Source organism: Elephantulus edwardii, unplaced genomic scaffold (genome assembly GCF_000299155.1).
Source record: "Elephantulus edwardii isolate Elephantulus edwardi_28Jun2011 unplaced genomic scaffold, EleEdw1.0 scaffold00165, whole genome shotgun sequence".
In the NCBI taxonomy this organism is placed as follows: Eukaryota; Metazoa; Chordata; class Mammalia; order Macroscelidea; family Macroscelididae; genus Elephantulus; species Elephantulus edwardii.
The window spans coordinates 6,411,824-6,426,441 of record NW_006399915.1 but is presented as its reverse complement, the minus strand read 5'-3'; the positions used below and the strand labels follow the sequence as shown (position 1 = coordinate 6,426,441).

At 34.6% G+C, this 14,618-nt stretch overlaps 1 protein-coding gene across 1 annotated transcript in view; it reads left to right on the top strand.

The window, feature by feature from the left end:
- The window catches only part of SLC9C1 (solute carrier family 9, subfamily C (Na+-transporting carboxylic acid decarboxylase), member 1), a 213,179-nt gene that overhangs the window by 85,818 nt on the left and 112,743 nt on the right, over positions 1-14,618 (top strand). The window contains exons 23-24 of the mRNA XM_006895358.1: positions 12,470-12,601; positions 12,734-12,919. Of these exons, the coding sequence (XP_006895420.1) occupies positions 12,470-12,601; positions 12,734-12,919 (318 nt within the window). The remainder of the gene's footprint in view (positions 1-12,469; positions 12,602-12,733; positions 12,920-14,618) is intronic.

Genomic DNA, 14,618 nt, shown 5'->3' with positions numbered 1-14,618 from the left:
TAATTTCTCAGGTATTATAAACAAGGAAATCCACATTTTAGAAACTCAACAAACTCCAAACAGACTAAACTACAAAATAAAAACACCAAGACATATCATAGTAAGATTTTCCAAAATCAATTAAAAGGATAGACTACAAAAACAACGCAAGAAAAACAAAGACCCCTCTACAAAGGAAAATAAATTAGATTAAACATTGACTTCTCAGCAGAAGCCAAACAAGCAAGAAGACTGTGGGATGGGATATGCAGAATGGTGAAAGAAAACAATTACCAAAGATGCTTCACCCAGCTAAGCTGTCCATCAAATATCAAGGGGAAATTAGGTCATTTGCAGAAAAGCAGGAACTTAAAGAATTCATTAAAATAAGACCAACTCTATTAAAAAATGCTAATGGAAGTCCTTCACTCTGAGACAGCAGAGGGAAAAAAAATACAGCATGAAATAAAAAATTTCTCCAAGTGAAGAAAAAGACAACATATTAAAACCTCTGGAATAGAGCTTTAGAAGTCCTCAGGGAGCAGTTTATAGCAACAGGGAAACACATTTAAAAAAAAAAACAGGAAAGGAAGGAAGGAAGGAAGAAAGAAAGAGCAAAGATCAAAAGAAACTACTTAAATCAATACCTCCAGCAAATAAAAAAAGTAAAAGAACAAGCTAACCCCACATCAACAGGACAAGGATCTGGTTTTTCAAAAGGGTCAATAAAATAAACAACCACTAGCAAACATAACAAAATAAAAGCAAGAGAATACACAAATAGCATGAATAAGAAATGAAAGAGCTGTCATCACAACAGAAAAGAAGGTGACATTTATAATAACAGAACACTGTGAAAAGTTATGCTTTAGTAAATTTGAAAACCTATAGTTATAGTTTGATAAATTTGAAAACCTAGAGGAACTGGGCAAATTACTAGAAGCCCACAACTTGTCCAGATTGACAGAGACAGATGTGGAACAATTGAATAGTCGTATCACAAAAGCAGAAATTGAGCAGATCATAAAATGACTCCAACCCAAAAAAAAGTTCTGACCTAAATGACTTCATAAGTGAGTTGTACCAAACATTCAGAGTTGATCCTATCATTACTGATATTATGCTAACTAAAAAGATGGCACATTCTCAGAGTCTTTTTATGTAGCATGCATAACACTAATACCAAAATCAGCAAAGAAACTATCAGAAAACAAAACTATAGACAAATATATCTCATAAATGTTGGTACAAAAATACATAACAAAATTCTGGGCAATAGAATGCAACAAGCAGTATAGGTATACAATGACAGACACATAGAACAATGGAAAAGAATTGAGAACACAGAAATAGACCCAGCTATCTATGGTCAACTGATATTCAACAAGGAAATAAAACCTGGGGAAATGAAAACCTCTTCAACAAATGATACTGGCAAACTGGACTGCTACCTGCAGAAAGCTGAAACAGGATCCATATCTCACAACATACACTAAAATCAAGTCGAGGTGGTGGATCAGAAACATGGGAGTAAAGTCCAAAACCATAACTTTCATAAGAGACAAACTGGAATCAAGCTTAGAAGGCTTAGTATATGGTATAAAACAACTGCCAAATATAACCAGAAATACACAATCTGAAGAGGAGACCTTCTAATGATTAAACCCCTGTGCACATAAAAAATTTTTTCCAATACGGTGAAAAGAAAACCTACCAACTGGGTACAAATATTGGCAATATCACCTCAGACAAGAGTCTCATAATTAAAATTTACAGAATATCCCTGGGCCTCTACAAGGAAAAGACTGATAACCCAATTGCAAAACGGGCAAAAATCATGAAAAGAATTTTCACAGAGGAAGATATTCAAATGTCCAAGATACATATGAAGAAATGCTCCAAATCACTGGCAATAAGAGAGATGCAAATCAAAATCACAATGAGGTATCATCTCACACCAGCAGCAGTGGCACAGTTTTAACAGTACAGCAAGTAATAAACGTTGGAGAGGATGTGGAGAAATAGGAATTCTTATATATTTTTGTTTGGTTTGTAAAGTGGTACAACCACTCTGGAAGGCAGCCTGGTGCTTCCTCAAAAAGCTGAACATAGAAATTCTATATGACCCAGCTATTCCACCCCTTGGAATATATACTGAGAAAATGAGAACTGAGGCACAAACGAAGACTTGTACAGCAATGTTCATAGCAGCATTCTTTACCAGTGCAAGAAAATGGAAACAGCTCAGATGTCCAATCACAATTTAATAGATTGAGAAAGTATGGTACATTCACAGAATGGAATAATACACAGCATGCAGGAGCAATGATTTTTTTAAATTATTACCTAACTTGGGAAGGACTGGAGAACATTATGCTGAGTAAACTAACTCAGTCCCGTAATATAGTATAAAACTATTATTGTAGAGCGTGTATGATTATCCAAGGGAGGAGGGTGGAATCAGAGGGGTGAAGGTGGGTGATTATTCATATGGTCACGCAATTTGATGGGTGAGGGAGAGTGGTGAAGGAAATGGGAAAGATCCAGTGTGAAAAACAATGTATTCAAACCTTTAAAATAATTTTTTTTATGAAAAAGAAAATGACAACAGCAACAAAAAAAACCCCAAAACAATGCACGGGAACTCAAGCAGGTAGAGAGATGGAAGCAGAGGGGTGAGGATAGGTAGGGACAAGACCACAAGTTTGCACAGTTTGGTCGAGGGAGTAGGACAAGGAAAGGGGAAGGATCTGGGCAAAAAGACAGGGTAATGATATACAAGGTACAATGTTAATTCATTTTATAAAACAAAATGTGTGCGAATGATTGTATGAAACACACTGTGAATAAAAAAGTTGTGTGAAACAATATATACAATCTTTGTAAACAAATCAATTAAAAAAAGAAAACAATATAGCTAAAAAATAATTCATCATGACCAAGCATGGTTCATAACAGATACCCAAGGATATTTCAATATAAGGAAAGCATAAGTCATCACATCAACAAGGCAAATAAAAACTACATGATCCTACCGATTTACACAGAAAAGTTCTTTGAAAAGAATTCAACACCCCTTCTTGATTTAAATACCCAACAAAACAGAAATAGAAGGGAATTTCCTCAACAAAGTGAACAGCATATATACAAACCCAAAAGCCACCATCATTTTCAGTGGAGAAAGATTAAATGCATTTCCATTGAGAACAGGGACCATATGAGGATACCTACTATAACCATACCTATTCTGTATTATATTAGAAGTACTTACTATGACAATAAGACAAGAGAAGGAAATACGAAGCAAAGAAATTGGTAAAAGAATGGTAAAACTGTCACAACAAGCAGACAATGTGTTTGTGAACACAGAAAACACCAATGACTCAATTAAAAAACTGTTAGAACAGGTAGATCAATTTAGTAGATTGGCAGGATATAAAACCAATACATAAAAGTCAATGAAATTATTTCTCCACAGCAAAAAAGAAAGCAAGGAAAAGAAAACTAAAAAAGCAATACCTTTACAATAGCCAGCCATAAGATTAAGTATTTGGGAATAAACTTTATTAGAAATATAAAAGACCCCTAAAGGAAAAAAGTACAAACACTACTATAAGAAACAGTGGGAGATCTAACTACATGAAAAAATATTTCCTGTTAATGGATAAGAAGACTTAACATTTTTAAAATTAAAATCCTACCAAAAGCAATCTACATGTTCAACTCAATCCCAATACAGATAGCAAACTCATTCTTCAAATAGATAGAAAAGGTATTGGTATGTTGACTTGGAAAGGAAAAAAAACCCAGATAAGCAAAGTACTTCTTGATTGATATTTGACAAGGAATCAAACTTATTAAATGGAGAAATTGAAATCTCTTTAATAAATGGTACTGGCAAAACTAACCTGTAGAAATTGAAATAGAATCCACACATCTCATACTGTACACAAAAATCAACTCAGAGACCTAGGGGTAACACTCAAAAGCATCAGGATCACAAGAGACAAGACCAAACTTAGAAGTGCTAGCTATGGCGTAAACAACCTAGCCAATATATCCAGAAATGCACAATCAAGAGAGGATAAAATTGAGGATAAAATTGATGAATGAAACCTTCTAAAGATTAAATTCCTGTGCACACTGAAAAATTTTTCCAACAGGGTTAAAATAAAACCTACTGACTGGGAACAAATATTTGGCAATACCACCTCAAACAAGGGTCTCATAATGAAAGTTTACAGAATATGTCTGGACCTCCACAAGAAAAAGACCGATAAGTCAAGATCAAAATGCTTTAAATTAAGAAAATATTTTTATTACACAGATTTTTTGCTACACTTTCCTTTATATTGACATTATGTTTCATAAAATCATTCCCATACATTGTGTTTTATAAAATTAATCACCATTGTACTATGCCTACCATTTCCTTCCTGTCTTTTCAGGTTCTACATAAGACCATTATTGTAAAAATGAAAGGATAATTCATAAATATGGGGGCTCAAGGGAAGAGGAAGAAGTGGCAACAGAGAGATGAGGATGGGTAGGCAAAAATCACAGGCAGGGTCACATAATTTGATGGATGAGGAGGTGTTAAAGGAATTGAGAAACATCTGGTAGTAACAATAATTTTATACAATACTTTAAACATGGAAAAGGCTAGAGAAAATTAAGCTGAGTGAAACAACTCAGTCTCATAAGTGCAATACAGGATTTTGCCCAGAGCATCTCTAAGTATTTTAACTTGAGACCTAAATTTGTTTTTCACTTCTTTCAGGTTGAGAAATCCTGAGCAGGTTATGCCCTTTTCAGTGTCCACTTACAGATATCTGCATATTCTGTTATAATAGTTTCATTATCTTCTTGAGCTGCCTTTGGAAATCTTCTATGCAGCTCTTTTATTTTAGCATCTCTTCACTTTGTTCTCATTCCCAAGAAAGGTGATCCAACAGAATGTGGAAATTATCAAACAATATTATAAGCAAGATACTGCTAAAGATCATTTTAAAAAATTAAACAACACAGCTAGAACATTACATAAACAAAGAACAGACAGATGTTCAAGTTCTATTTAGAAGAGGCCATGACACAACCTCTCAGATGGATGCTGGCTGAAAGCAAAGAATACAAGAAGAATGTCTGTTTGTAATTTATTGATTATGCAAAGGCATTTAATTGTGTGGATCATGACAAATTATGGATAACATTGAAAAGCATTGGAATCCCAAAACACTTCGGTGTGCTTGTGAAAACCATCAGCTAGACCAAGAGGCTATTGTGCAAACAGAGCAAGGAAACATTACATGTTTAAAATTAGAAAAGGTGTACACCAAGGTTGTATCCTTTCTCCATACCTATTTAATTTCTATGTTGTTATGTGCCATTGAGTTGCCTGCAACTTTATATGTTGAGCAGATTATTCGAGAAGCTGGAACCGAAGGGAAAAAAATGTGGCATCATGCTTGGAGAAAGACTCACCAATAACCTTCATTATGCACCACACACCTTATCCGTTGAGAGTGAGGAGGACTTGAAGCACTTGCTAAAGAAGATCAAACATGGCAGCTTTCAATATGGATTACTTTTCAATGTCAAGAAAACAAAAATCCTTGCCAGTAGACCAATAAGCAAAATCATGACAGATGGAGAAAAGATTGACACTGTCAATGAATTCATCTTGCTTGGATCCATAATCAATACACTTGGTGCCAGAAGTCAGGAGATTAGGAGACATATTGCACTAACAAAGTCTGTAGGCAGGGACCACTCCAAATTACTGAGGAGTGATGATGTCAGTTTGAGAAGTAAGGGGCACATGATTCAGGTCATGATCTTTTCAGTCATTAGCTCTACCTCTGAGAACTGGACAATGAATAAGGGTTAAAAGAAGAATCGGTGCCTTTGAACCATGGTGTTGAAGAGTACTGAAGATCCCATGGACTGCCAAAAGAATAGATATGTGTTGAAGAAGGCACAGCCATAGTGCTCTTAAAGGCAAAGATAATAAAACTTTGTTCTACATACTTTGGGAATGTTACTAGGAGAGACTATTCCTTAAAGAACAACATTATGCTTGGAAAAGTGAAGGGATGGTGCAAAAGAGGAAAACCCTCAACCAGGTGGATTGACACAATAACTACAGAAATGAGCTCAAGTGTGTCAGAGATTGTGAAGATGGCACAGGACAGGATAGTGTTCAAATCTGTGGTTTATAGGGTCACTATGAGTTGAACTCAGCTCAGTGGCACCTAACAACAACAACATAAAGACAAATACTGCATAAGATCATTTGTATTTAAGTAGGAAAATAATTGAGCAAAATGTGTATAATTTTTCAAAAGGTGAAAGGGAAAGAGGGAAGGAAGCAGAAAAAAAGGAAAGAGTAGAAATCACGAGACTAACAGGGGTTAGTAAGCAGATGGGGTTGATGAAGGAATAAGTAAGATTCAACGTGAACTTGAAAAGATAACAACAGGCATAGATCAATAGTAATTACTTGTGTTAAACAAAATGTATTTGAATAATTGCATGAAACATAACTGAAAGATTGTACAAACACAATCTACATGAATGAAACATAATGTTTCTGAATTATTGTATGCAAATCAATAAAAATATTGGAAAAAATGTACTTGTAATGAATAAATTTTTGGTTTTGGTTTTTTCCTTATTTTTTAAATTATTATTTTAGTGAAAGTTTACAGAAAATTAGGATTTTCATTCGTTCACTGTTGTACATTTTACTCCCTAACCCCCTAGTTCACTTAAAAAAAATTCATTCTTTGTTACATAATTTCATCCCTCCCCTCACACCCTTTCCCCAGTCCACTTTGCTATGCATCTCTTATTCTGGATTGTTGTAATAAAAATAATGCCTAATGATATATTCCTTTTAAATAGCTCTTTCCTTCATCTGTTCCAATGCAGCGTTCATGCAGTGATCTTTTCTTAGTTTCTTGCCAACCCCCATGTCAGTCCTGTTGTATAACAGTGAACATATAAAATTACATCATTCTGTTTCCAGCCTTATTTCTGTCATCATGTTTGTACTTTCCAACTACCATTCCTTCTTCATTGTTTCCAAGTTGGGCATTCCGGTCACCAATTATCATTAATGCATCTTGATTGCCTGTTTGGTCAATTTTCAGACTGCAAAAAATTGACAAAAATCTTGAAGTTCCTCCTCTTTGGCTTTAGAAGTTGGTTCATATGTTTGAATAATAGTCATATAAATAAGTCTTCCTGTATGTGTATGAATAATATCCTATCACTCACAACATTGTACTTCAGGATAGAACTTGAAATTGTCTTTTTAACTATGAATGCAGCCTCATTCTGTTTCTGTCTTTTATTCTTGGCATAATATACCGTGTGCTTATCTGATTCAAAGTAGTCAAGGCCAGTCTGTCTCATCTCACCTAGAACGTCAATGTTTATGCATTTTATTTCTTTTTTTCACGACTTCTATTCAGTTGTTTCTCCTGTTTTGATTGACTTCCAAGCAGGGCTCTACCTCTAATACTACAACTACCAATGTTCCTTTCTTGTTCGTAGGGTTTTCAGAGTCCTGCTTTTAAAGAGGTGGATAACCAATCCTGCTTCATAATCTATCTTAATCTAGGAGCTCTACTAAAATCTGTCCACCATGGGTGACCCTTCTGGCATTTGACACACCTGTAGCACAGCTTTCAAAATCATAGTAACCCAAAAGTTACCTCAGTACAACAAGCTGACAGACAAGTACTATATTAATAAAAACAATGATTAAAAAGCAAGAATGTAGGTACTTAAGCAATAAAGTAGCAATATGCCAATCATTCTCCTAGTACAACAAAAAACTGACAGATAAGTGTAATACTTCTAACAACAAATCAGGCATATGAATACTGTGTTTCCAGATCCAGTTGAAATCTGTGGCTGTGTGGTAGGATGAGACCCCAGATAGGTATTCAGCTAAAACCCACCCGTGGTAACGCCCCTGATGTAGATATTAAGGACATAACAAAGACTCAGTTGGATCTTCAGTGCTGGTACTCTCAGCAATTAAAGGGCAAAGTTGTCAAAAAGGTTGTTTTCTCTACGGTAAAAAGCACGCATATACACATACATGCTCATGCACACACAACTATGCATCTACGATTTACAGCCTTGAGCAATGAGTTGGTTTCAAGTCAACAGCAATGAACTTTTATAAAGAGTGAAAGTGAAAGAAGTGCAAAACTTTTCCAAAAAAATTTCTTTCAGACATATCTAAAGATAAAGATTGCTATACTATTTTTTTAATGGATGGTGTCATATTAGTAAGATTTCCATTCTTCCTGAATTGACCTATACATTCATTATTATCTCAATATAAAACACAAGAAAATTCAGTTGTTCTAGTGCAGACAAAACATATTATGTAAATGGTAATGGTATATAACTTACCTGGTTTGAATCAATGATACTCAAGGCATGTGGCATTGGATTACAGAGAAGATAAATAAAACAGTGCTGATCAAAGACAATGGTCAATTTATTTTTGACAAGCAGTACTTGATATTTTGATAGAGAAAAAATAGTATTTTCAGATAATTCTTTAAGCATTGGCTAGCCATGTGTGAGCAACAAATCTTGTCCAAATTAGAATTATCACAGACATATATGTAAATACTAGAACTATAAAAATTTTAAAAAATCTTGAGAGAGACAGATTTCTGAGCCAGGGAATAAAAAATACTAACTATAAAATGAATAGTTAATAAATTGATATCACCAAATCCAATTTACTATCTTTTTATCCCTATTCTTCAAAAGACAGTAAAAGAGTTCATTTCTCACATCCTCTCCAACATTTATTACTTGCTGCTCTGTTAAACTTTGCCACTCTTACTGGAGTGAGGTGGTACTTCATTGTGGTTTTGATTTGTATCTCTCTTATTGCCAGTGATTTGGAGCATTTCTTCATGTTTCTGTTTGCCATTCGTATATCTTCCTCTGTGAAAATTCTTTCCATGTCTTTTGCCCATATTGTAATTGGGCTATTAGTCTTTTTCTTGTGGAGGCCCAGGAGTATTCTGTAAACTTTTGTTTTTGTTATAAGACTCTTTGTCTGAGATGGTATTACCAAATGTTTGTTCCAAGTCTGTAGGTTTTCTTTTTACCCTGTTAGAAAGTTTTTGATGTGTATAGGGATTTAATCTTTAGAAGGTCCATGCACCAATTTTATCCTCTTTAGAGTGTGCATTTCTGGTTGTATGTGGCAGTCTCTATACCTTGGACTAGGACTTCTAAGCTTGATCCCAGTTTGTCTGTTATGAATGTTATGGTTTTGAGCTTTACTTCCAGGTCTCTAATCCACCTTGAGCTGATTTATGTGTATGGTATGAGATGTGGATCCTGTTTCAGTTTCTGTAGGTGGAAGTCTAGTTTTGCCAACACCATTTGTTGAAGGGTTATAATTTTTTTTCTCAATTTGATAGCTTTGATTTCCTTGTCAAATATCAATTGACCATACATAGCTGGGTCTATGTCTGTGTGCTCAGTTCTATTCCATTGGTCTATGTGCCTGTCATTGTACCAGTACCATGCTGTTTTGGTTACTACTGCTGTGTAGTAGATTTTGAGGTCAGGGAATGCTATGCCTCCAATCTTATTTTTTTTCCTCAGAAGTGTTTTGCTTATTTGGGGTCTCTTGCCTCTCCAAATAAATTTGATAATTTCCCTTTCAATCTCCTTGAAAAATGAATTTGGTATCTGGATTGGGATTGCCATGAATGTGTAGATCGCTTTTGGTAGGATTTTAATTTTCACCGTATTGAGTCTTCCTATCCATGAACAGGGCACATTTTCCCATTTCTTTAGATCTTTTATTGTGTCTTGCAGAAATGCTTTGTAGTTTTCTTTGTATAGGTCTTTTGTATTCTAACTAGGTTCACACCCAAGTATCTCAATTTGTGGTTGGCTATTGTAAATGGCAATTCTTTCTTGATTTCCTTCCCTGAGTTCTCTTTGTTACTGTAGAGGAATCCTACTGATTTTTGTGTATTGATCTTATATCCTGCTACTATACTAAGTTGGCCTATTAACTCCTAACAGGTTTTTCTATTGTTGAGTCTTTGAAGTTTTTTGTGTATACTATCATATCATCTGCATATAGCGACAGTTTAACTATCTCTTTGCTTATCTGGATGCCTTTTATTTCCTTCTCTTGCAGTATTGCCCTAGCAAGCTCTTCCAATATGCTACATTATATTACAATTGTAATACAATATTATACATTGTTAATGGGATTTTAAAATGATAAAATCATTCTGGGAGGCCGTTTGGTGCTTCCTCAAAAAAGCTGAACATAGAAATTTCATATAATCCAGCTATTCCACTCCTTGGAATATACCCTGAGAATAAGAGAACTGAGGCACAAACTGAGATTTGTACATCAACGTTCATAGCAGCATTATTCACCATTGCAAGAACATGGAAACAGTCTAAATGCCCAACAAAAAACAAGTGGATTGAGAAATTATGGTACATTCACACAATGGAATACTATGCAGCACACAGAAGCAATGATTTTGTAAATTATTACCTAGCTTGGGAAGGACTGGAGAGCATTATACTGAGTGAAATGACTCAGTCCCACAGGAACAAATATTTTATAAGCTCATTATTGTAGAATGAAATAAGGATCCAAGATGAGTTGTAGATGTTGGAAGCAGAGGGACTCGGATGTGCAGGGGGAAAGGAGATTAATCATCAGGTTGTACACTTTGATGGGTGGGAATGGTGAGGGAATTTGAAAGAATTTGTTCAAATTTGTAGTTGAATTTTATAAATAAACTAGTAGAAAATTTTTAAAAAGACAATATAAAGCAAGTTACAGATTGAGGGAAACTTCTACAATATCTTCATCTAAAAAAAGAACTCAAGAAAACAGTATATCAAGAACAGTTCAAAATAAAAACCTCAAATTTATAGCCATCAACTCAGAAGCAACTCATAACTAACCCTTCATCAGGTCACACATGAGTTTGCTTATCTTCCTCCCCGGACCTAGTAGATTTGGCATGGCAGAGGTACCACTTTTGGATTAGAAATGCAACTTCCTACAGATGAGGCCACACTTGTGGTGGTGGCAATGGTGTGCCATCGAGTTGGAACCATTCCACAACTGACTCTTCAGATGGTTTGCATAGGCAGGAAATCATATGTGAGGAGATTGACCATTCTCCTAATAAGCAACTGGTGGGTTTGAACTACATGCCTGTGAGATTACAGTGCAATTTCTTACCATTAGGCCACCAGAGCTCCCTGTGGTGTGGCTTACAGACCACACTTACAATTAAAATATGAGACTGCAAACTACCTAACTAAAATGAAGGCATAGAATTTGAACAGGTGTTTTATCAAAGAATATACAAATAGCCTATGAGCAATGTAAAAAAATTAACATCATAGCTTTTAGAGAAGTGCAAAGGAAACCACAATGAGATATTATAACTTTCCTAATATATTGGTTAAAAATGTAAAATACTGGCATACCACGTGTTGATGAAGTTATAAAGAAATTGTAATTCTTGTGGCTAAAAGGAGTGCAAAATGTTACAACCAGTACTGAAAGCAGTTTGAAAATTTCTTACACATGTACTTACCATGTGACTCAGTATATCCCAAAGTATTTACCCAAAGAAATTAAAAACTTACATATACAAAAACTTGTATATGGGGGAGCTCTGGTGACCTAGTGGCAAAAAGCTGTACTACAATTTCAAAGGTACCCTGTTCGAATCTACCAGATTCAAATCTACCAGATGTTCCACTGGAAAAAGAGGGGCAATCTTCTCTTGTGTCAGTCAAATCCAATTTGATGATATACAACAAAGAAAGAAAGAAAAAACCAACCACAAACTTGTATGTGAATTATCCCATCACTTTTTTTTGTACTTTTATTCTTAATGTTGTTGTTATTATTTTACCGTAGAGTTGGAATCAACCCATAGCTGATTCTCCAGTGGGTTTTTAGAGGCAGTTAATTTCAGGGGAGGAGATTGCCCGTCCTTGTCCTTTGGAGAAGCTGGTGGAATTGAGCTGCATGCCTTCAGGATTGCAGTGCAGATTATTCTTAATAGCCAGTAGAATATTCATTCTAAGCACTAACATTTTATTGCTGCCTGGAATTTTTCTTCCTTACAAATAGTGTCTTTTTAGAAATATTTTCCTTTTCATTTTAAAAAGCTAAATTTTTTCATGTAATATTTTTAACTGATCAGAATCTATGAAAATAATAATGAAAATCTTACTAGATCTTGTGGCCTTTTGATATTCAATAGATATCAATATTGTACAAATATTTACTAATATATAACTTTTATTGTATCTACAGGTCATACACATGAATCTCACATAATTTAAATTCTTAGGGTTAATGATTTAAATGTGATAAGCCTTCTTTAAACCATAATTCCATTGAATGAAATATTGAACTTTTGTTCCACACTCTTTTTCCCAGACTTGCTTTATTTCCAGAAAGCATTTGTTTGAAGCTTTTGAACTTTGCTGCCCAGCTATAGAATATAAAATGTGGCTAAAAATTGGACTTACTATTACTGCAAAAAAAGTCAGAGAAAAGTTATCTTATGAGGTAAGAACTGGTATAGCATCTCTCCTTTCTAAATGGAATAATAGTAAAATATTGTTAGAAATAAACTACTAGAAATTTACATTAAACTTTCAAAAGAAATCATAGACTATGAATTTGTGGTTTTTCTTATAGGACTGGAACTACAAAATGCAATTACAACTGTGCAACCTTTATGTCAAAGATGTACCACTAAACACTAAAACTGATATTTATGATGAAGCTATAATCTACATTGTCCTCATACATGGGGCTGTAGAAGATTCTCAGTTACGGAAAGTTTACAAGGCACCTTCTTTAATTCCTATTACATGTCATCAGGTAAAGTAGTATTACTTCATATGTTATCGCTAATAGAACATCAACATTAGAAAAATTAACTGTTAATCTTGTGTTTTCTCCTTTGCAACCATCTTTCCCCCACTCCAACAGCATTCATCCACGAACATTCATCCACGCACACACACAGAGTTCACTGATTGTTTTGGAACTAAGGGACCAAGCACCAAGTTATATCTGTCCAACATCAATAAAGTAAGCCAAGCTTAACTTCTGGTTACAGACTTTGGTACAATTTTTCACAGAACAGGAGAGCCTATTAAGAATATTTACCCCTCCCAGGAACACGGCTCTCTACAGAGTGTATCATTCGAGATACAGAATGTTTCTGCCAGAACCGTAGCTCAACTGAATGCAAGTGCTGTTTTCTCAACTGGTTCAAAAGTGAAGGTGCTTTCTTGTTTACAATGTGAAGGATATGCTATAAGCAAGCTGCTACTTAAGTTTCCTTGCCATAAAATGAGAACCTAGACTTCACAGGAAGGAAAGTATGAATGATATGTGTATGTGTGTGTGCTTTAGAACAAGTAAGAGAAACATAGAGGATAAATCGAAGGACTCAGTCTATTAAGCTAGGCAGAAACCCTCTCAAGAATATATTTGAAGCGTTGAACACTAATGACTGGAGACAAGACATATTGCGAACATCAAGGGCATTATACAAGGAGGGGAAAAAATATTATTAAAAAGATGAAAAGAAAGAAAAGATCAAACTGAATATCAGAAGTGACTCTGAACTTTGTTCTACAATGTAAAAAGGAAGAAATAATGAAGTAAGAGATTGCAAATGACAGCTTTAGAAAAGAAAGGAAACTGATATAATGAAATGTGCAAAGACTTGAAGTTAGAAAACTGAAAGGAAACAGGCCATGTTCAATTTTCCTTAAGCTGAAAGAAATGGTGGGGAGGTGGGGTGGGAGAAGCAAACTTTGAGCTGCAATACAGAGAGATTTTTAGCACAAAATACTGAGTGATGGAAAAAGCATCAAAAGAAAATGAAAGGATACAGAATCATTGTACCAAAAAGAATTGGTGGATGCTGGTCCACTTCAGAAAGTGGTCTCTTTTTTATAAGAGTTTAAAGAATATATTTGAACCACATAAAAAAAATAGACATTATATAAGAAAAATTAATGTAACAATTTATGTAAGTACCATGAGCATGCTCTTACATCTAAAACAAAATTAAAAGATAACATTGGTAATTATAGATAGATAGATAGATGATAGATTTGACAAGTATTACCTTATAGCTTGTACCAAAGAGTTAATTCTTGTTCATTTTGTTACTTAAAAATACTCTTTAAAAACTCCTGTAGATACACTCTAGCTATACCTCTTCTTGCAAACATAAAGGCATAATCAAGATTATCTATTTCTTCGCTAAATTCAACTATCAATATACATTTATTAATCTGATCATTTAATCAGCTAGTTCACAACCTTATAGTATTTAATACACTGTCCAGGTTCAATTCTCAGGATATAAGTGAGAACAATCTTGCAGGCAATTTTTCAATCTAGTCTTTAATGTGTTCAGTACAAACGAAAACTTGTGCTAGACTGTACTCCCAAAGCTCAGAAAGAGATGAGCTTACTTGTAACTTCCCAGCAAGACTTAAAAGTTGTCCAAGGGATTAACAGAGAAAAATAAAGCCTTTTTTGTTTCTTTCAAATTCAT